We start from the raw sequence: 24,042 nt of genomic DNA on the forward strand, positions 1-24,042 counted from the left end.
ATATTTTGTTTATGGTTATTATCAATTTGCCCTTGTTTTGTTAGCTCACTTGGCAGACAGCAATCCAGCCAGTAGAAGAAGCCTTTTCACATTAATCCAGGTATGGCAGCGTTTCCCAAACTCGGTCCTGGGGATCCCAAGGGGTGCGCATTTTAGTTTTTGCCCTGCACTACAAAGCTGATTCAAATTATCAAAGCTTGATGATGAGTTCATTATTTAAATCAGCTGTGTGGTGTTAGGGCAAAAACCAAAACGTGCAACCCTTGGGAAATGTTTGGGAAATGCTGAGGTATGGGGTCTGCCAGTGCCCAAGCTTTTTTGTGATACAACTAATATCCAATTTTATCTGGGACTAGGTGAACATATCCTACACTTTACACCCCCCCTTATTATATGTTCGTCTGAGTGAACTGTCCTCTGTAGTACAGCATGCTTACCTTAAAGAACAAAAAAAGAAAATGCTTAATTTTATGTAGACTGCTTTGTCAAACCCTAATCATCTGGACATATCTTATGATCCCATGGTTTAGCAGTAAAGAAACGCTTTTTTGCCATTTATATTTTGTAATAAAAAAGTTCTGAAAAAAATGATATTGACTCTGTCATAGTCTCTTACAGTAATGAATGTAGTAAAGGAAACTATTCTGCTGACTTGTAAGACATTATAGTCATGCTGCTGAGGTTCCTCTTGCCCATTCAAATACAACACCTGAGTAGTAAACTCTGGCTGAACACTCATTGCAAAACCTCTATGGCCTAAAATTCATTGCAGTCTTCACCTTTAACTCTCATTAAACAGTTACCTTTACAGCAGTTGCCTGCCTTCTTGTTAAATGCATAACGTGGAAGCCTACATAATAGTGTAATGGTTGCTGTGAACTTGTAAGAGGTCGTCAAAATGGCCCCCGACATGGTGTTTCTACTATACGGCTCAGCTCTGTCAGACAGCTCTGTCAGACTGTCAGTATGGTGGAATTCTGCTGCCTTGTTCCTCGTTGTGTTAACACCATAAAGATACATTCAATTACTGATCCCTCTGGAATCAAAGTAGCAGCCGTAGCTCTGGGTCAGGGTTGGTAGTGCAAACATTTCCTCAGAAAAGGAGAGGGAAGATATCACAATGAAATGCATGTTTATTTCTATAAAATGATGTAAACTGAGACTAAAAAGTGCATATACTATACCATCGGAGCATTCAGTTCTCCTCATAAACTTTTAGAAGTGCAGCTTACAGTTGCTTCGGTCTCTACAATATTAGTCATAATTTTTCCTTCAAGGCACTTGTGGAACTCTTGTCAAAGTAAAGTCTGTTGAAGAGGAAGTAGCAGGATAATCACAAGCACTAGAAGGAGTGTTAGGTGAGGAAAAACAACAATATTCTTCCTACTTCACAACATGCACAATTCAAACCAACAGTGGGATACATTTCAGTGGATTATACTTAGCTTATCAAATGTACACATAATACACAGGCTTTTGTACATATATCTGATGTGGGTGGCGAGGGAGGCCTTCAACTGTGTGATGTTTGAGCTTTATTCTCTATTGTAGATCTGTAATTCACTCAATGTAAATACTGTGGACAGCAAAACCAGTTGACAGCCGAATGGTAAAGGCAAACATCAATACTCTGGATGGATGTGCGCAGGGGATTACCATAAACCCTCTAAGTAGTCCTTTCTTGACTGGAAAAACCTTGATTAAAACAAAAGAGGAGATTGATTAATGTGAGTTGAGCATGACAATCTCATACCATCACCACTGTCTTCATTTCCTGTTGGACTGGGTCTATTTTTGAAGTCAAACATTAAACGGGGGCACCAAGTGGGAGAGGAGAGGACACTGTGTTTTGTCTCTTGACATGAATATACTATGACTCTCCTCATTACATAGTGGAGGGAGATTCTCTGCTTCCGGCTGTTAGAGATTCTATGTAATTGTGTTAATGTCCTTCGGAAATGTTAAATTTGCTCCATAGTTTTAAGCAATGTCTACTATAGTTTCCCCTTAGATTCTATGAGTCAGAGATATGAAAACCCCACTCAGTTAACCCCTTCCAGTACTGTACATATCATGGACATTCTGTTCTGTATCATCCCTCAAATAGTGTGAAGAATTATTGCTGGAACAGATTGTTGCCAGAAAACTGTGTCAACCTCGGATCACTGGTGGCCGACACGGATCAATCTCCATTCATAGTCATGGAACTCTTGCTGTGGTGAGCACGCACACACACACACCCCATCAATTACTCCTAGCTCTGTCTCGCCTATCGTGTGTGTCCCCTCCCTCTCCACCCCTTCCCGCAATCAGAGGTCGACAGCCCCGGGGGCAACGTTAGCTCATGTGAGCACCTAGGCTTAGGGCCATATATCCACAACAACCCCATCACAAGCAGGGGCAATAGTTATGTATAACTATTATAAGTAATGACACAGGTTACAGAAACATGGCTCAGATCGGTGTGTGAGACACAGGAAAGGTCTATTCTTCATTACATGTCAAGCTGAGGTCCCAACCCAAGGCACTAGGAGGCAGAGCTTTTTAACAGAGCTGAATGCCCAGTGTAAGAGTCATGATCTACATTACCAGTCAAAAGTGTGGACACACCTACTCATTCCAGGGTTTTTCTTAATTTTCACTATTTTCTACATTGTAGAATAATAGTGAAGACATCAAAACTATAGAATAACACATATTGAATCATGTAGTAACCAACAAAGTGTTCAACAAATCTAAATATATTTTATATTTGAGATTCTTCAAAGTAGTCAGTCACCCTTTGCCTTGATGACAGCTTTGCACACTCTTGGCATTCTCTCAACTAGCTTCATCAGATAGACACCTGGAATGCATTTCAATTAACAGGTGTGCCTTGTTAAAAGTTAAATAGTGGAATTTCTTTCCTTAATGCATTTGAGCCAGAGGGTAAGTTCATTGGAGCTACCAGCCTCAGAAATTGCAGCCCAAATAAATGCTTCACAGAGTTCAAGTAACAGACACATCTCAACATCAACTGTTCAGAGGAGACTGCGTGAATCAAGCCTTCATGGTCAAATTGCTATTAAAGAAACTACTACTAATGGACACCAACAATAAGAAGAGACTTGCTTGGGCACGAGCAATGGACATTAGATCGGTGGAAATCTGTCCTTTGGTCTGATGAGTCAAAAATTTGAGATTTTTGGTTCCAACCGCTGTGTCTTTGTGAGACGCAGAGTAGGTGAACGGATGATCTCCGCATGTGTGGTTCCCACCGGGAAGCATGGAGGAGGTGATGTCATGGTGCTTTGCTGGTGACACTGTCAGTGATTTATTTAGAATTACTATCATTTGTTTTTCAACAGGACAATGACCCAACACGCCTCCAGGCTATGTAAGGGCTATTTGACCAAGAAGTAGAGTGATGGAGTGCTGCATCAGAAGACCTGGCCTCCACAGTCACCCGACCTCAACCCAATTGAGATGGTTTGGGATGAGTTGGATCACTGAGTGAAGGAAAAGCAGCGAACAAGTGCTCAGCATATGTGGGAACTGTTTGGAAAAGCATTCCAGGTGAAGCTGGTTGAGAGAATGCCAAGAGTATGCAATGCTGTCATCAAGGAAAAGGATGGCTACTTTGAAGTATCGCAAATATAAAATATATTTTGATTTGTTTAACACTTCTTTGGTTACTGCATGATTCCATATGTGTTATTTCATAGTTTTGATGTCTTCACTATTAAAATAGTAACATTTTAAGAAAAACCCTTGAATGAGTAGGTGTGTCCAAACCTTTGACTGGTGCTGTATATTAAGCCAAAATTACAAGCATTTTCAAGCATTTTCATTGTCAGTACACCCAGGTAAAGCCCAATCAATACATCAGACTCCTCACTTGAGAGTTTCTAGTTGAAACTTTAATCATGTATAAATAACAGGCCAGTCAAATGTGTACTTCTAGTTAGTTAATTAATCTCTGGCATGTTACAGTGACGCTGTGAGGCCGAAGGGTCCCCTGGCCCTAGGATCGTTACACTTTTGGAGGTAGCAAGGGAAATATGGAATTACTTTATCACTGAGAGGAGAAAGAATGCCTGGTCTCTCCATTTGAAATGAGTTGGCTGTGGGGTAAACAAGACAAGTGATCCATCCATATTCTAGATATTAAACACTTGATTTCAGCCTTTACAGATATGTTTAAGACTGATGTCAGAAGGAACAATATACAGTATAACTATATTTAACAGCCTTTGTGTTTGAAGCCTAAATGTTGTAAATGTGTGTAAGGAAATAAAGCACGGGAGCAGCATAGCATGGTTTTTCTTTCTTTGACCCTTTTCAACTAGCATCGCCCATAGTCTACATCCCCTGTTGCCAGCGATGCTAAGTCCTCACCCAGATCTTAACCATCCTCCCCGTCCTTTTCCTGGAAACCTGCAACCACACAGAGAGCACCACATTAAGACAGACCAGCAAAAACAAGGGAAATAGCCTTGAAAGTGCAATTGAAAATAGTTTTGGGGTTAATGTTCGGAGCTGAACATGCGTCAGTACCCTGAGGCTAGAGTCATGTATAGAGAAACATTAATGACTAAACTCTCCATATATGGTCATATTGTAATACCTGAGGCCCTAACTGTGATGAAGTCAATGGTCCTCAGCATGTCTGCCACATTCGCTATGTTGATGACAAGATGGGCCATGCTCTCGTAGCCCGGCTCTGGACATTCCATACTGGACACCTTGGCAGTGGTGCCGATCCTTAAAAGGACACAGTGGTGAGGTCATAGTTCAGAGACAAACAAATAGGAGGTGACAGACAGCGATGGATAGCAACGTCCTCTGTACCCCTGTGGCTGGTAGTGACGCAGGCTGGTTGGGTCTGCTCGATAACTCTACAGGTGGAGAGCTCCATTATAATGTATTAGCTATCAGCAGCCAGCAATCAGACATAACTTCAAATCACACGCATCTTCTGTGCAGTTACTTTAGCTTTACAGTCAATGCAATTGGTGTGTTTGTGTTAGTGAATGTAATGCAATTTGTGACTTTCCAGCTAAACACCCCTTATGAAGCAGAATCGAACACTAAACAGACGAAAACAAGAATTTGACTTACTTTTTAAATATATCCTTGATGCTCTGTGGAGAAAAGAAACGATGGGTAGGCTATTACATTTAGTTTAATTTCCAGCACTTATTTTCGGAGGTCAATTAGTGCTATATCTAAACCAGAATGAGTTTAAAACATGCGCCTGCCACCATCCTAACACTCGCTGCTAGCGCTACCTGTAAACTGGTTGACTAAACCAACGGCTTGCAAGCATGAACAATGAGGGAGGTGAATAAAGAGACACTTCAGTTACAAGCTTTACTCAATCTGTAGCTCTTTATAGAGCCAGGGACCTGAGTGGAGGAGAGGAGTAGAGCCAGGGACCTGAGTGGAGAGGAGTAGACCAAGGGACCTGAGTGGAGGAGAGGAGTAGAGCTGGGGCCTGAGTGGAGGAGAGGACTGCTGGATGGATGGATGACATGAATGGTACCATCTATCTCTCCCCTAGCTGGGGTTTTAACTACCATCTGTCTGCAGCAGGAGCACGTCATCCAACCTGGCTCTGTTCCAAGGACAGTATTGATGGCCAGGGGACCAGAGGTCAAATAATGAGGCAGGTGTCAGTAAACGACAGCAAAAAAACAACGTTATTAATTTGTTGACAGCAGTACAGTTACAGTCACGAACGGTCTGGATAACATAAACACCGCCAAACCAACTCTGCTAGGGCAAGTAAATTCATAAATTATTCTGCGCTCTGGCACACTCAGACAGGAGTGTTCTGAAATCGGAGTAGATAGCCAGAATTAACCATGTCCATTGAGAACGCACAACAACTATACAGCTAAAAATGATGTGAACAACCAAGTCAATAGAAGTTGGGTAGTTAGATAGCATATAGTTAATATACTGCTTGGCAAGTTCGATGTATTATTAGTAACCAACTAACGTTAGATAACTAGCTAACACACCGGTAAATACTGCTGTGTAACGCTAAGCTGTTCGTAAGGATAGCGTAGCTAACTAACTGTCAGCCAACATAACGTGTAACGTAACTTATTTGAATAGTTATTACTTTATTACATTACTCAACATTTTATTTACATTTGTCATAATTAGTTAAAACAATGAATTTGTATGCACTCTCGTCAGACTTCGCCTGCATATTTTCCGGCATTTTTTCAATTCTGAAAACGACGCCCATTTTCTGAAGAATTGCATTATGGGCCCCTAAGAGCACGGAATTGCCACTGCGTGTATACAGTTCCAGTCAAAAAAATTGGACACACCTACTCGTTCCAAGGTTTTTCTTTATTTTTTTTTACTGTTTTCCACATTGTAGAATTATAGTGAAGGCATCAAAACTATGAAATAACACATATGGAATCATGTAGTAACCAAAAAAGTGTTAAAAAAATGAAAAAATATTCTTCAAAGTAGCCACCCTTTGGCCTTGATGACAGCTTTGCACACTCTTGGCATACTCTCAACCAGCTTCATGAGGTAGTCAGTAAGGCATTTCAATTAACAGGTGTGCTTTGTTAAAAGTTCATTTGTGGAATGTCTTTCCTTAATACGTTCGAGCCAATCAGTTGTGTTGTGACACGGTAGGGTTGTTATACAGAAGATAGCCCTATTTGGTAAAAGTCCATATTATGGCAAGAACAGCTCAAATAAGCAAAGAAAAACGACAGTCCATCATTACTTTAAGAAATTTAGGTCAGTCAATACGGAAAATTTCAAGAACTTTGAAAGTTTCTTCAAGTGCAGTCGCAAAAACCACCAAGCCCTATAATGAAACTGGCTCTCATGAGGACCGTCACAGGACAGGAAGACCCTGAGTTACCTCTGGTGCATAGGATAAGTTTATTAGAGTTACCAGCCTCAGAAATTGCAGCCCAAATAAATGCTTCACAGAGTTCAAGTAACAGACACATCTCAACATCAACTGTGCAGAGGAGACTGCATGAATTAGGCCTTCATGGTTGAATTGCTGCAAAAAAACTACTACTGAAGGACACCAATAAGAAGAAGAGTCTTGCTTGGGCCAAGAAACACGAGCAATGGACATTAGACCGGTGGAAATCTGTCCTTTGGTCTGATGAGTCTAAATTTGAGATTTTTGGTTCCAACCGCCGTGTCTTTGTGAGACGTAGAGTAGGTGAACGGATGATCTCCGCATGTGTGGTTCCCTCTGTGAAGCACGGAGGACGAGGTGTGATGGTGTGGGAGTGCTTTGCTGGTGACACTGTCTGTGATTTATTTAGAATATAGGCACGTTTAACCAGCATGGCTACCACAGCATTCTGCATCCCATCTGGTTTGCGCGTATTGGGACTATCATTTGTTTTTCAACAGAACAATGACCCAACATCAACAACACCTCCAGGCTGTGTACGGGCTATTTGACTAAGAAGGAGAGTGATGGAGTGCTGCATCAGATGACCTGGCCTCCACAATCACCCGACCTCAACCCAATTGAGATGATTTGGGATGAATTGGACCGCAGAGTGAGGGAAAAGCAGCCAACAAGTGCTCATCAACTCCTTCAAGACTGTTTGGAAAAGTATTCCAGGTGAAGCTAGTTGAGAGAATGCCAAGAGTATGCAAAGCTGTCATCAAGGCAAAGAATGGCTATTTTGAAGAATCTCAAATATAATATACTGTATTTTGATTTGGCTACTTTGAAGAATACATTTTCATTTATTTAACACTTTTTTGGTTACCACATGATTCCATATGTGTTATTTCATAGTTTTGATGACTTCACTATTATTCTACAATGTAGATAATATTACAAATAAAGAAAAAACCTGGAATGAGTAGGTGTGTCCAAACTTTTGACTGGTACTGTACTTTGTACTTTGGTGAATTTATTACGACATCCGGTAGCTTTTAGCATACTAACTCTATCTATACTATGACCAATAAGCATACTACATAATTAATTTACGTCACAAATAGTATGGTTAGTGCGGTTAGTATGTGTATTCGAACACAGCTAACATATTTTCCTTTTCCTTTCTGTAACATGATTCTAATATGTGCAAGGTTGATGGTCACTAGACTTGTATGCTAGACCAGAATTTTATGGACAGTTCTCCTATCTGCGGATAGTGTTGGTGCCAGTCTAAAGGTGTCTGTTCCGAGGACACACTGGTTATTATTCTGTGAGACTGTGTGATTCACTGCTTTGTGTTATGTCTTTAGTTATGTGTTTCCAGAACATATGATTAGGATATGAGGGCCTGCTTAGAGAGGCTCGTGAGACATCTGCTCTGCTTTCGTGCTGGAGGTATCTCCCTGTTGCAACTTGTATTAAACCACATATATTTTGGATTTACTTTACCAATGACTGCTCTCCCTTTCACCTGGAAATTCCTCTTTACAGTGTGCGATCAGAGAACCATAGGACCAGAGTTCCCAGAGACATTGATCACACAACTGATCCTATTACAGTACTTTGTTGAGGGTCCCCTGACTCATAGGCTACCTGTAGGGCTACTGATCCTAAGACAGTGAAACATTAGCTACCTGCAGGAACACTGATCCTCGTCCAGTTTACAAGGGCTGAAACAGGCAACTTTTCTGCTCAAGAATTTACATCTAAAGTTACATCTGACCATTATTCTATTCCATTACATGACATACTGGTACATACCCTAGGTCCAGTTACTGAGGCCAGACAGTGTACCTAGGTTCAGTGCTAGTGTTCCATCCATACTGCTTACCTGTAGGAACACGGCCATCTGTGGTTCCTCCATGGACTGGATGGCTGTCGCCACCAACTTGACGGCTCCCTCCAGGTGGTCTCCGTGGCGACGCATGAGGGAGCGGATGTAGTCCAGCTTGTCATCCTGCTGGCGGCTGATCATACCCACCAACTCCTTCTTCCTCTCCTCCAGGATGGCATACAGCCCGTCAAACTTATCACACAGACTCTGCTTCTGACGACGGCCGTTCTCCTGCACACAGACACCCATTGGAAACACCTAATAATAACTTGAACAAGCCCTTATAAATTTTTTCAATATATATATATTTATTAATAGTTTATAAATAATGTATTAATACTTATTGATGCTAGTTATTACAATACAACAGGTTGTTCACAGTGATGTGTGTGGTGACTCCACAGTGAGCTTTGTGACTGTGAAGTGAGAGGTCTGAGTGGTTGTAGTGGGTAACATTCTCACCTGGATGGACCTGCAGGTCTCCTCCATCTGAGAGAGGAGGGCCTGGATACGGTCGTTCCCAGCCACCAAGATGGCGATGCCGTCACTCAGCTCCGTCTGCAGCCAATCAACATAACACGATGGGTTAAAATCTGTACTCACTTCACCAGTGGTCACCAACCCCTAATCCTGGAGGGCTATAGGATATGAAGGCTTTTGTTCCATCCCTCAGCTGACACTTTAGGTAGTAGTTCACACAATTGGGATGATAGATTGAAGATTTAAATATCGAAAGTGTTGTTTTTTTAACAATGCATAAAACATTAGCTGAAGTTGCTCGTTAACCTTCCTCGTCTGTATTTGTAATGAATGATTCATAGTGAGCGAGTGAGCAATGAATGCAAGGCACATTTGTCACCAAAGCCACCTGATGTTATAGTCCATTCAAACATACTTATTTTAGCTTATGAAAGTAGATACAGCAAATATGTAACGTGTATGTATCATGTTTGTGTGGGTGGCTTCCCCTTCAGTATTACTCAACAGCCAGGCACATTATCCATCCTTAACAAGTGACCTTCACTTTGATATTAGTCACCGTTCACTTGGATCCTGTAGGGGAAAGTTACAGTCTTAGAAAGAAAAGGTGCTATCTAGAACCTAAAAGGGTTATTTGGCTGTTCCCATAGGAGAACCCTTTGAATAACAATAGTGAACAAAAATATAAACGCAACATGCAACATTTTCAACAGTTTTACCGAGTTGCAGTTCATATAAGAAAATCAGTCAATTTAAATAAATTCATTAGGTCCTAATTTTAGATTTTCACATGACTGGGCAGGGGCGCATCCATGGGTAGGCCTGGGAGGGCATAGGCCCACCCACTTTGGATCCAGGCCAATCTGAATGAGTTTTTCCCCACAAAAGGGCTTTATTACAGACAGAAATCCTCCTCAGTTTCCTCAACTGTCCGGATGGCTGGTCTCAGACAATACTGCAGGTGAAGAAGCCGGATGTGGAGCTCCTGGGCTGGCGTGGTTAGACGTGGTCTGTGGTTGTGAGGCTGTTTGCACGTACTGCCAAATTCTCTTAAATAACGTTGGAGGCAGCTTATGGTAGATAAATTAACATTAAATTCTCTGGAAACAGCTCTGGTGGACATTTCCGCCGTCAGCATGCCAATTGTATGCTTCCTCAAAACTTGAGACATCTGTGGCATTGCGTTGTGTGAAATAACTGCACATTTTGGAGTGGACTTTTACTGTCCCCAGTACAAGGTTCACCTGTGTAATGCTCATGCTGTTTAATCGGCTTCTTGACTTGCCACACCTGTCAGGTGGATGGATTATCTTGGCAAAGGAGAAATGCTCAGTAACAGGGATGTCAACAAATTTGTGCACAGAATGTGAGAGAAATAAGCTTTTTGTGTGTGCGGAACATTTTGTAGCATGTGACCAACACTTTGCATGTTGCATTCATATTTTTGTTCAGTATGTTTTTGGTTCTTTTTCAGTTCCATATACAGTGCATTCACACAGTCTCACAGAATAATAACCAGTGTGTCCTCGGAACAGACACCTTTAGACTGGCACCAACACTATCAGCAGATAGGAGAACTGTCCATAACATTTATACCTGGATCTCGCAGCTAGCTAGCTGCTATCCGTGTGACTATCGGCTTACATCGATTCCGGAGCAAACATAAATTATTCCAGAGCTAGCCAGCTGAAGTTCCATCAGTCACTCCTGGGCTACAATCACCTATCCGGACCCGTTTTACTGCCAACGCGGAGCCCCACCGGGCCTTCACAACTGGACTGGGAGTTATCCAGCTGGCTCCTCAGTCGCAACATTACCTGAACGCCCATCTGCGGTCCGCTAATCGTTAGCTGTCTTATCGGCTGCTATCTGAATAGACCTATCGGACAATTTGTTTAGTTTTTCTTGGGCCTCTATAACTATATCTATTTTTTTTGGGCGAATTGGATTGATCCCCTCTACCACACGTAACCCCACTAATCCTACCGACGGAAACACACGAGGTGGCTAAAAACAGACCTCCATCCTATGCTAGCTTGCTACCGATGGCCCGGATAGCTGTCTGAATCGCCGTGACCCCAACCAACCTCACTACTCACTGGAATCTTATGATCACTCGACTAAGCATGCCTCTCCTTAATGTCAATATGCCTTGTCCATTACTGTTCTGGTTAGTGTTTATTGGCTTATTTCACTGTAGAGCCTCTAGTCCTACTCACTGTACCTTATCTAACCTATTAGTTCCACCTTCCACACATGCGATGACATCTCCTGGTTTCAATGATGTTTCTAGAGACAATATCTCTCTCATCATCGCTCAATACCTAGGTTTACCTCCACTGTATTCACATCCTACCATACCTTTGTCTGTACATTATACCTTGAAGCTATTTTATCGCCCCCAGAAACCTCCTTTTACTCTCTGTTCCAGACCTTCTAGACGACCAATTCTCATTGCTTTTAGCCGTACCCTTATCCTACTCCTCGTTTCCTCTGGTGATGTAGAGGTGAATCCAGGCCCTGCAGTGCCTAGCTCCGCTCCTATTCCTCAGGCGCTCTCTTTTGATTACTTCTGTAACCGTAATAGCCTTGGTTTCATGCATGTTAATATTAGAAGCCTCCTCCCTAAGTTTGTTTTATTCACTGCTTTAGCACACTCTGCCAACCCGGATGTTCTAGCTGTGTCTGAATCCTGGCTTAGGAAGACCACCAAAAATTCTGAAATTTTCATCCCAAACTACAACATTTTCAGACAAGATAGAACTGCCAAAGGGGGTGGTGTTGCAATCTACTGCAAAGATAGCCTGCAGAGTTCTGTCCTACTATCCAGGTCTGTACCCAAACAATTTGAACTTCTACTTTTAAAAATCCACCTCTCTAAAAACAACTCTCTCACTGTTGCCGCCTGCTATAGACCACCCTCTGCCCCCAGCTGTGCTCTGGACACCATATGTGAACTGATTGCCCCCCATCTATCTTCAGAGCTCGTTCTGCTAGGCGACCTAAACTGAAACATGCTTAATACCCCAGCCATCCTACAATCTAAGCTTGATACCCTCAATCTCACACAAATTATCAATGAACCTACCAGGTACTTCCCCAAAGCCATAAACACGGGCACCCTCATAGATATCATCCTAACCAACTTGCCCTCTAAATACACCTCTGCTGTCTTCAACCAAGATCTCAGCGATCACTGCCTCATTGCCTGCATCCTAATGGGTCAGAGGTCAAACGACCTCCACTCATCACTGTCAAACGCTCCCTGAAACACTTCAGCGAGCAGGCCTTTCTAATCGACCTGGCCGGGGTATCCTGGAAGGATATTGATCTCATCCCGTCAGTAGAGAATGCCTGGTTATTTTTTTTAAATGCCTTCCTAACCATCTTAAATAAGCATGCCCCATTCAAGAAATTTAGAACCAGGAACAGATATAGCCCTTGGTTCTCCCCAGACCTGACTGCCCTTAACCAACACAAAAACATCCTATGGCGTTCTGCATTAGCATCGAACAGCCCCCCGTGATATGCAGCTTTTCAGGGAAGCTAGAAACCATTATACACAGGCAGTTAGAAAAGCCAAGGCTAGCTTTTTCAAGCAGAAATTTGCTTCCTGCAACACTAACTCAAAAAAGTTCTGGGACACTGTAAAGCCCATGGAGAATAAGAACACCTCCTCCCAGCTGCCCACTGCACTGAAGATAGGAAACACTGTCACCACTGTTAAATCCACTATAATTGAGAATTTCAATAAGCATTTTTCTACGGCTGGCCATGTTTTCCACCTGGCTACCCCTACCCCGGTCAACAGCACTGCACCCCCCACAGCAACTCGCCCAAGCCTTCCCCATTTCTCCTTCTCCCAAATCCAGTCAGCTGATGTTCTGAAAGAGCTGCAAAATCTGGACCCCTACAAATCAGCCGGGCTAGACAATCTGGACCCTTTCTTTCTAAAATTATCTGCCGAAATTGTTGCCACCCCTGTTACTAGCCTGTTCAACCTCTCTTTCGTGTCATCTGAGATTCCCAAAGATTGGAAAGCAGCTGCGGTCATCCCCTCTTCAAAGGGGGGGACACTCTTGACCCAAACTGCTACAGACCTATATCTATCCTACCCTGCCTTTCTAACGTATTCGAAAGCCAAGTCAACAAACAGATTACCGACCATTTCGAATCTCACCATACCTTCTCTGCTATGCAATCTGGTTTCAGAGCTGGTTATGGGTGCACCTCAGCCACGCTCAAGGTCCTAAACAATATCTTGACCGCCATCGATAAGAAACAATACTGTGCAGCCGTATTCATTGACCTGGCCAAGGCTTTCGACTCTGTCAATCCCCACATCCTCATCGACAGACTCGACAGCATTGGTTTCTCAAATGATTGCCTCGCCTGGTTCACCAACTACTTCTCTGATAGAATTCAGTGTGTCAAATCGGAGGGTCTGCTGTCCGGACCTCTGGCAGTCTCTATGGGGGTGCCACAGAGTTCAATTATTGGACCGACTCTCTTCTCTGTATACATCAATGATGTCGCTCTTGCTGCTGGTGAGTCTCTGATCCACCTCTACGCAGACGACACCATTATGTATACTTCTGGCCCTTCTTTGGACACTGTGTTAACAACCCTCCAGGCAAGCTTCAATGCCATACAACTCTCCTTCCGTGGCCTCCAATTGGTCTTAAATACAAGTAAAACTACATGCAACCAATCGCTGCATGCACCTGCCCACCTGTCCAACATCACTACTCTGGACAGCTCTGACTTAGAATACGTGGGCAACTACAAATACCTAGGTGTCTGGTTAGACTGTAAACTCTCCTTCCAGATCCTCATCAAACATCTCCAATCCAAAGTTAAATCTCATGCTGCCAAACATACCCTTGTAAAACTGATCATCCTACCAATCCTCGACTTTGGCGATGTCATTTACAAAATTGCCTCCAATACCCTACTCAACAAATTGGATGCAGTCTATCACAGTTCCATCCGTTTTGTCACCAAAGCCCCATATACTACCCACCATTGCGACCTGTACGCTCTCGTTGGCTGGCCCTCGCATCATACTCGTCGCCAAACCCACTGGCTCCATGTCATCTACAAGACCCTGTTAGGTAAAGTCCCCCCTTATCTCAGCTCGCTGGTCACCATAGCATCACCCACCTGTAGCATGCCCCAGCAGGTATATCTCTCTGGTCACCCCCAAAACCAATTATTTCTTTGGCTTCCAGTTCTCTGCTGCCAATGACTGGAACGAACTACAAAAATCTCTGAAACTGGAAACACTTATCTCCCTCACTAGCTTTAAGCACTAGCTGTCAGAGCAGCTCACCGATTACTGCACCTGTACATAGCCCACCTATAATTTAGCTCAAACAACTACCTCTTTCCCTACTGTATTTATTTATTTTATTTATTTTGCTCCTTATTTATTTATAAAAAATAAAAAAATTGCACCCCATTATTTTTATTTCTACTTTGCACATTCTTCCACTGCAAATCTACCATTCCAGTGTTTTACTTGCTATATTGTATTTACTTTGCCACCATGGCCTTTTTTTTGCCTTTACCTCCCTTATCTCACCTCATTTGCTCACATCATATATAGACTTGTTTCTACTGTATTATTGACTGTATGTTTGTTTTACTCCATGTGTAACTCTGTGTCGTTGTATGTGTCGAACTGCTTTGCTTTATCTTGGCGAGGTCGCAATTGTAAATGAGAACTTGTTCTCAACTTGCCTACCTGGTTAAATAAAGGTGAAATAAATAAATAAATAAGAATTCAGAAAGTATTCAGATCCCTCGACTTTTTCACATTTTGTTATGTCACAGCCTTATTCTAAAATGGATTAAATAAAACAAATCCTCATCAATATCCCCTAATGACAAAGCGATTCCTCCCGGGTGGCGCAGTGGTTAAGGGCGCTGTACTGCAGCGCCAGCTGTGCCATCAGAGTCCCTGGGTTCGCGCCCAGGCTCTGTCCGGGGGGAGACGCACAATTGGCCTAGCGTCATCCGGGTTAGGGAGGGCTTGGTCGGTAGGGATGTCCTTGTCTCATCGCGCACCAGCAACTCCTGTGGCGGTCCGGGCGCAGTGCGTGCTAACCAAGGTTGCCAGGTGCACGGTGTAGCCTCCGACACATTGGTGCGGCTGGCTTCCGGGTTGGATGCGCACTGTGTTAAGAAGCAGTACGGCTGGCTGGGTTGTGTATCGGAGGACGCATGACTTTCAACCTTCGTCTCTCCCGAGCCCGTACGGGAGTTGTAGCGATGAGACAAGATAGTAGCTACTACAACAATTGGATACTACGGAATTGGGGAGAAAAACGGCAAAAAAAATTTTTTTTAAAAGACAAAGCGAAAACAGGTTTTTAGAAATTTTTGCAAATGTATTAAAAATAAAGCCATGAAGTTGAAGCCATGAAGTTGAAGGAATTGTCTGTAGAGCTCCGAGAAAGGATTGTGTCGAGGCACAGATCTGGGGAAGGGTACCAAAAAATGTCTGCAGTATTGAAGGTCCCCAAGAACACAGTGGCCTCCATCATTCTTAAATGGAAGAAGTTTGGAACCACCAAGACTCTTCCTAGAGCTGGCCGCCTGGCCAAACTGAGCAATCGGGGGAGACGGGCCTTGGTCAGGGAGGTCCCCGAGATCCCAATGGTCACTCTGACAGAGCTCCAGAGTCCCTCTGTGGAGATGGAAGAACCTTCAAAAAGGACAACCATCAATGCAGCACTCCACTAATCAGGTCTTTATGGTAGAGTGGCAAGATGGAAGCCACTACACAGTGAAAGGCACATGAAAGCCCGCTTGGAGTTTGCCAAAAGGCATCTAAATGACTCGCAGACCATGAGAAACAAGATTGTCTGGTCTGATAAAACCGAGATTGAACTATTTGGCCTGAATGCCAAGTGTCACGTCTGTAGGAAACCTTGCAGCATCACTACGGTGAAGCATGGTGGTAGCAGCATTATGCTATGGGGATGTTTTTAAGTGGCAGGGACTGGGAGACTGGGACTGGGAGTCTAGTCAGAATTGAAAGATAAATGGAGCAAAGTATAGAGAGATCCTTGATCCAGAGCACTCAGGACTTTAGACTGGGGTGAAGGTTCACCTTCCAACAGGACAACAATCCTAAGCAAACAGCCAAGACAACGCAGGAGTGGCTTCAGGACAAGTCTCTGAATGTCCTTGAGGGGCCCAGCCAGAGCCTGGACTTGAACCCGATCGAACATCTCTGGACAGACCTGAAAATAGCTGTGCAGAGACACACCGCATCCAACCTGACAGAGCTTGACAGGATCTGCAGAGAAAAATGGGAGAAGAAGACTCGAGGTGCCACAGGTGCTTCAACAAAGTACTGAGTAAATGGTCTGAATACTTTTGTATATGTGATATTTCAGTTTTTTATTTTTAATAATTTTGCAAGAATGTTTAGAAACCTGTTTTTGCTTTGTCATTATGGGGTATTGTGTGTAGATCGATGAGGGGGGAAAACTATTAATCCATTTTAGAATAAGACTGTAACGTAAGAAGATGTGGAAAAAGTCAAGGGGTCTGAATACTTTCCGAATGCACTGTATATACAATCTTAGTTGTCGTCGTGCCAGCAGGTTGACAGGGTCATATGTGTGTGTGTGTTTTTGTGTGTGCGGTGAGATGAAACCCTGCAGGGTAGCCACAACTCAACACATCTGTCTGCTGTCACTACACTTAGCACTCAAAGACAAACCACACACTCTCACTCACTCACTCACTCACTCACTCACTCACTCACTCACTCACTCACTCTTTAGATAAGGCAGATCACATAAACACACTGGCTCTACACTTTAAATAACATTCAAATCTCTATCTGGGGGACATAATGAATACAGACAGTGACTATACATAAGGTGTTATATTGGATAATTACTTTTCAGTATAAGGACGATATAACAGACAGACAGACTACCAGAAAGGAAGACAAGACAATAGAGATATTGAGTGACATCACAATCAGACCCTTGGTCTTGACTCATGGTACTCCATTACCTTCTGTCTCTTGTAGACATTCTGCAGGGGGGCCACCTCACAGTCCTTGTGCTGGCCAAACACTTTACACATTGAGCAGGTGGGCGTCTCACAGCTCAGGCAGTAGATGTTGATCTTCTCCTCGTCATGCTCCTCACACATCAGCTGCTGCTGCTCCACCTTGGTGGGGTTCAGGGGCCTGCAGGGACACAGAAGTAAAGGGACAGCCTCTTAGAAACACACACACAAGCACACATCCGGACACACACCAATGTGCATACGCACACACACTTTATTTGGCTCTTCTGTCAATGGAACAGGAAATGGGAGCAGCTCTCAAGGCTTCAGATAACCCAGAAGGCATTGGGGGAATTGTACTACTATTGACCATTCATATTTTCTCTAGAGGAATAGCCTACACATAGATATAGAACAATTTACACATTTACTAAAAGGCATTGAGGAATATCATGTTGAGGGAAACTAGATAGATTGCTCATATAGCTCAAATCGGTGTTAGAGAACCAAAAACACTTCCCTTGATGTAACAATATAATCTTTCATCTTTATTGTGTCAAGACAAGGCCTGAACAAGCTGTGATATTGCTGCTACAGGTTTCTAAATGATATCAACACTGGAAAAGACTGCCACCCAGTGGCCTTCTATATAAAATGAGAATGATAAAAGTTAACCCTGGCCTTACGTTCAACCATAGCCTTACATTCAACCCTGGCCTTACGTTCAACCCTGGCCTTACGTTCAACCCTGGCTTAACTTATACCCTAACCCCTCTAAATAGGGCTCCCCCACCTCCAAATTCCCAATTTAACCTGTGCACCACATGATATAGTGAAAAATATCAGATATTCACTAGAATAACTCAGTGCCACTGACACTGCCTGCTACCAAGGACTGTGGGTTCTCCTTCTCCGTGGCCAATGTGAGTAAGATATTTAAGCGTGTTAATCCTCGCAGGGCTCTAGCCACATCCTCAGAGCATGCGCAGACCAGCTGGCTGGATTGTGTACGGGCATATTAAATCTCTCCATATCACAGTGTGCTGTCCCCACATGCTTCAAGATGGCCACCATTGTTCCTGTACCCAAGAAAGCAAAGGTAACTGAACTAAATTACTATCGCCCCTTAGCACTCACTTCTGTCATCATGAAGTGCTCGGAGAGACTAGTTAAGGATCATATCACCTCTACCTTACCTGTTACTCTAGACCCACTTCAATTTGCTTACCGCCCCAATAGATCCATAGACAATGCGATCGCCATCACACTGCACACTGCCCTATCCCATCTAGACAATACATATGTAAGACTGCTGTTCATTGACTATAGCTCAGCATTCAACACCATAGTACCCTCCAAGCTCGAGGCCCTGGGACTGAACCCCGCCCTGTGCAACTGGGTCCTGGACTTCCTAATGGGCCACCCCGAGGTGGTGAAGGTAGGAAACAACACCTCCACTTCGCTGATCCTCAACACTGGGGCCCCACAAGGGTGCGTGCTCAGTCCCCTCCTGCACTCCCTGTTCATCCATGACTGTGTGGCCAAGCACGCCTCCAACTCAATCATCAAGTTTGCAGATGACACAACAGTAGTAGGCATGATTACCAACAATGACGAGACAGCCTACAGGGAGGAGGTAAGGGCTCTGGGAGTGTGGTGCCAGGAAAATAACCTCTACTCAATGTTAACAAAACAAAGGAGATGATCGTGGACTTCAGGAAACAGCAGAGGGAGCACGCCTCTATCTACATCGACGGGACCACAGTGGAGAAGGTGGAAAGCTTCAAGTTCCTTGGCGTACACATCACTGAAAACTGAAATGGTCCATTAACACAGACAGTGTGGTGAAGAAGGCGCAATAGCGCCTCTTCAACCTCAGGAGGCTGAAGAAATTTGGCTTGTCACCTAAAACCCTCATAAACTTCTACATATGCACAATCGAGAGCATTCGGGCTGTATCACCACTTGGTATGGCAACTGCACCGCACGCAGCCCCTGGGCTTTCCAGAGGGTGATGCGGTCTGCCCAACGCATCACCAGGGGCAAACTACCTGAACTCCAGGACACCTACAGCACCCGATGTCACAGGAAGGCCAAGGACAACAACCAACTGGGCCACTGCCTGTTCACTCCGCTATCATCCAGAAGGTGTGGTCAGTACAGGTGCATCAAATCTCGGACAGAGAGACTGAAAAACAGCTTCTATCTCAAGGCCATCATACTGTTAAATAGCCATCAATAGCACATAGAGGCTGCTGCCTATATACATAGACTTGAAATCACTGGCCACTTCAATAAATGGAATACTAGTCCCTTTAATTATGTATACATATCTTGCTTTACCCATCGCATATGTATATACTGTATCCTATAGTCTTCTACTGTATCTTAATACAGTGGGGCAAAAAAGTATGTAGTCAGCCACCAATTGTGCAAGTTCTCCCACTTAAAAAGATGAGAGAGGCCTGTAATTTTCATCATAGGTACACTTCAACTATGATAGACAAAATGAGAAAAAAATCCAGAAAATCACATTGCAGGATTTTTATTGAATTTATTTGCAAATTATGGTGGAAAATAAGTATTTGGTCACCTACAAACAAGCAAGATTTTTGTCTCTCACAGACCTGTAACTTCTTCTTCAAGAGGCACCTCTGTCCTCCACTCGTTACCTGTATTAATGGCACCTGTTTGAACTTGTTATCCACTACACCAATAAAATGTGATTTGATTTGATCTATGTTACTTACAACCAAACCCCAGATACACACGTCTGTATCTGTGTCAATGCCGCAAGATGGTTCTCCTGATAAAGTGTGCTAGTTACAGCAACAATATGAGGAGACCGATGTTTCTATATTCCTGGTTTGTTAACATGACGCAGCTGATGAACACACACAGATGCGCTAGTGACACCATTAGAGTAAAATCAGATGCCTAGGTCTTTGCACCACTGACTGCCTAGGGCCTGTTGCATGAGAGGTGAAACTGGAAGCAATATTTCATGGCTGAGTTCACATAGGGTTGTAGCAGTAGTAGCAGTAGCTCATGGCTTTTGTTGACGTGCCATGTCCTTAAGTCAACAGAGGTCAACACCGCAGAAGTGTGTGTTGTATGGCAAAACTGTATGTATAACGTTGACATTTGGTGAGCATTCTGGTTCTAGTGGATGCTTACAGAAGCCAGTCACGTACCCCTCACAGACCCAGACACACGCACACACCACTGACCTGCTGGACTCTTCTTGTTTGTAGATGTCTATGATGTTCTCTACTAGCAGGTTCCTCTGTAGGCCATACACACCATGGCGGTCCAACACTGCCTCATGACGACATGATGGGCAGCGGAAACGACCCCTTGTGGACATGGACTTGGACCCCCGAGACTGCCACAGGGGGTTGGCAGCCTGGGAGGGGAAAGGGGGGGAATGGATGAGGAGGAGAGGGGGTAGTGTAGTCAAATGGTAAAGCATCACTCTCACTGGGGGTGTTGAAGGGTTAAGGGAATATATGGACAACAGCTGTTTGACACAAACATTGACACAAAACAAAATATGATTATGCACTGTGCAGTGCTTAAGACTGGGTACAGACCTAAACACTGAGTTACTACATACAGTGCCTTGCGAAAGTATTCGGCCCCCTTGAACTTTGCGACCTTTTGCCACATTTCAGGCTTCAAACATAAAGATATAAAACTGTATTTTTTTGTGAAGAATCAACAACAAGTGGGACACAATCATGAAGTGGAACGACATTTATTGGATATTTCAAACTTTTTTAACAAATCAAAAACTGAAAAATTGGGCGTGCAAAATTATTCAGCCCCTTTGCTTTCAGTGCAGCAAACTCTCTCCAGAAGTTCAGTGAGGATCTCTGAATGATCCAATGTTGACCTAAATGACTAATGATGATAAATACAATCCACCTGTGTCTAATCAAGTCTCCGTATAAATGCACCTGCACTGTGATAGTCTCAGAGGTCCGTTAAAAGCGCAGAGAGCATCATGAAGAACAAGGAACACACCAGGCAGGTCCGAGATACTGTTGTGAAGAAGTTTAAAGCCGGATTTGGATACAGAAAGATTTCCCAAGCTTAAACATCCCAAGGAGCACTGTGCAAGCGATAATATTGAAATGGAAGGAGTATCAGACCACTGCAAATCTACCAAGACCTGGCCGTCCCTCTAAACTTTCAGCTCATACAAGGAGAAGACTGATCAGAGATGCAGCCAAGAGGCCCATGATCACTCTGGATGAACTGCAGAGATCTACAGCTGAGGTGGGAGACTCTGTCCATAGGACAACAATCAGTCGTAAATTGCACAAATCTGGCCTTTATGGAAGAGTGGCAAGAAGAAAGCCATTTCTTAAAGATATCCATAAAAAGTGTCGTTTAAAGTTTGCCACAAGCCACCTGGGAGACACACCAAACATGTGGAAGAAGGTGCTCTGGTCAGATGAAACCAAAATTGAACTTTTTGGCAACAATGCAAAACGTTATGTTTGGCGTAAAAGCAACACAGCTGAACACACCATCCCTACTGTCAAACATGGTGGTGGCAGCATCATGGTTTGGGCCTGCTTTTCTTCAGCAGGGACAGGGAAGATGGTTAAAATTGATGGGAAGATGGATGGAGCCAAATACAGGACCATTCTGGAAGAAAACCTGATGGAGTCTGCAAAAGACCTGAGACTGGGATGGAGATTTGTCTTCCAACAAGACAATGATCCAAAACATAAAGCAAAATCTACAATGAAATGGTTCAAAAATAAACATATCCAGGTGTTAGAATGGCCAAGTCAAAGTCCAGACCTGAATCCAATCGAGAATCTGTGGAAAGAACTGAAAACTGCTGTTCACAAATGCTCTCCATCCAACCTCACTGAGCTCGAGCTGTTTTGCAAGGAGGAATGGGAAAAAAATTCAGTCTCTCGATGTGCAAAACTGATAGAGACATACCCCAAGCGACTTACAGCTGTAATCACAGCAAAAGGTGGCGCTACAAAGTATTAACTTAAGGGGGCTGAATAATTTTGCACGCCCAATTTTTCAGTTTTTGATTTGTTAAAAAAGTTTTAAATATCCAATAAATGTCGTTCCACTTCATGATTGTGTCCCACTTGTTGTTGATTCTTCACAAAAAAATACAGTTTTATATCTTTATGTTTGAATCCTGAAATGTGGCAAAAGGTCGCAAAGTTCAAGGGGGCCGAATACATTCGCAAGGCACTGTACCTCTTAAAGGTCCTAAAGGTGACAAGATATCAAGAATACTAACCTTGTTAGATACTTTAACCAGGATGGACCCAAAACAAATGTTCAAGTCAGTCAATGTGAGGGACCTTTCACACAGAAACTAAAGTTTATCTACAGAGCCACTGATCCATCCATCCACCCACCACTAAATATTGAGCCTCCACAGTCAATACTTTATGATAAAGACCTCAACATAAAGGGATGAAGGCTTGACACTATAGACTGCTATGAATATTGAGGAAGGCTAAATGGTTCATACCAACTTCCATAAATACATCTAATGTATCCTGTCATGATCTGTGATAAGTAGACCATTGGAATACTGTTTCCACTCTCCACTAATGGCCTGGGCCTGAAAGGCAGACCATGTTACATCCTCTCCTAAAGGACTGAGGCAGCTGTTGGAGTCTCCCATATCTGAATGGCTCCTCCAGTTCAAACAGTGACCTGAGGGTTTCAACACGACCAAAGATATATGCAGGGGTCCCCAATTACTTTCAGCAGCAGGCCAATTTTTTTCTTGAGAGGATGGTCGGAGGCCTGGCCCAATGATCTTAACTGCTAGCTACCTGCCACCCCATAAAACATGTACTCCTCTCAGCAGTTAGTGGTCCAGCAAATCACAGATCAATGCTGGACCACTAACTGACCACACATGGCCTCAGGACAGGAGAGTGATGCAAAAAAACGTCCGCCCCCCCTCTTACCTGGAAGACGTCATTGGCACACTTCCTGCAGAGGTTGTGCTGGCAGGGCAGTATGACCACAGGCTTGGTGAACATCTCCAGGCAGATGGGGCAGATGAGCTGCTTCTCCAAGTTATCCATGGTGCTAGACTCCCCGAGTTGCCCAGGTTTGTAGCCCAGTGCAAAGTTCATCCCAAACACTGGTCTGGAACTGACACTGTGAAGCTCTCTAAAGGTCTGACGCTCTATGAAGCTTTCAAGAAGAAAGAACTGGGAACCTTCCTGTGCCTCTCTTCTCGATCTTTCTGTCCCTCTATCACTCTATCCCTCGATCTCTCTGCCTGTCTCTCCTCCAGCGTAAAGACCCTCCCTGCCATGGAAATATATTTAGCCTTTGTTTGTTATGGGTCAGGTTACTATCCAAATTGCATGCCACTCTGGACCATGGGATTCCTAACCCCAGACCCACAGCACAAACCAGGGGTGTGTTAGAAGAGAGGAGGGAGAGAGATTCCTCTGTCCATTTTTATGTCTGCAGTAAACTGATTGGAAGACAGACAGGCAGGCCCGTGCAGGCACACACACACACACTGGAATATTCAGTAGGGTGGGGGTGTATTAGAGGCCCCTGAGTCACTGGGCATGAGAGGGATAGCTGGTGCCGATGACGAGGCACTAAAAATGTAACATAACGTCAGTAACACAACACCAATCTAATCCCTGCTTAACGCAGGTCAGTCCGGAGGCGGTCACTCACTGCTATTGGCATCACAACAAACACGACTCCACTCCACACTACATGATGTTGTGCTACT

At 43.7% G+C, this 24,042-nt stretch overlaps 1 protein-coding gene across 2 annotated transcripts; it reads right to left on the bottom strand.

Moving 5' to 3' along the window:
• Positions 1 to 1,115: 1,115 nt before the first annotated feature.
• On the bottom strand, positions 1,116 to 23,771 carry LOC139415161 (tripartite motif containing 54). Of its 2 annotated transcripts, XM_071163034.1 has the most exons (9): positions 23,249 to 23,771; positions 20,513 to 20,688; positions 17,286 to 17,463; positions 9,231 to 9,326; positions 8,766 to 8,999; positions 5,101 to 5,123; positions 4,607 to 4,743; positions 4,378 to 4,416; positions 1,116 to 1,695 (listed from the first exon to the last, which is right to left on the bottom strand). In XM_071163034.1, exons 1-8 carry the CDS (start codon positions 23,417 to 23,419, stop codon positions 4,385 to 4,387), a joined length of 1,047 nt encoding a protein of 348 aa, XP_071019135.1. In that variant the 5' UTR covers positions 23,420 to 23,771; the 3' UTR covers positions 1,116 to 1,695; positions 4,378 to 4,384. The 2 variants fall into 2 exon arrangements, with proteins under 2 accessions (XP_071019135.1, XP_071019136.1); XM_071163035.1 differs by lacking the exon at positions 1,116 to 1,695 and having other exon boundaries at positions 4,177 to 4,416; positions 23,249 to 23,586.
• Positions 23,772 to 24,042: the final 271 nt, after the last annotated feature.

Source organism: Oncorhynchus clarkii, chromosome 8, assembly GCF_045791955.1.
Source record: "Oncorhynchus clarkii lewisi isolate Uvic-CL-2024 chromosome 8, UVic_Ocla_1.0, whole genome shotgun sequence".
Taxonomy (NCBI): domain Eukaryota; kingdom Metazoa; phylum Chordata; class Actinopteri; order Salmoniformes; family Salmonidae; genus Oncorhynchus; species Oncorhynchus clarkii.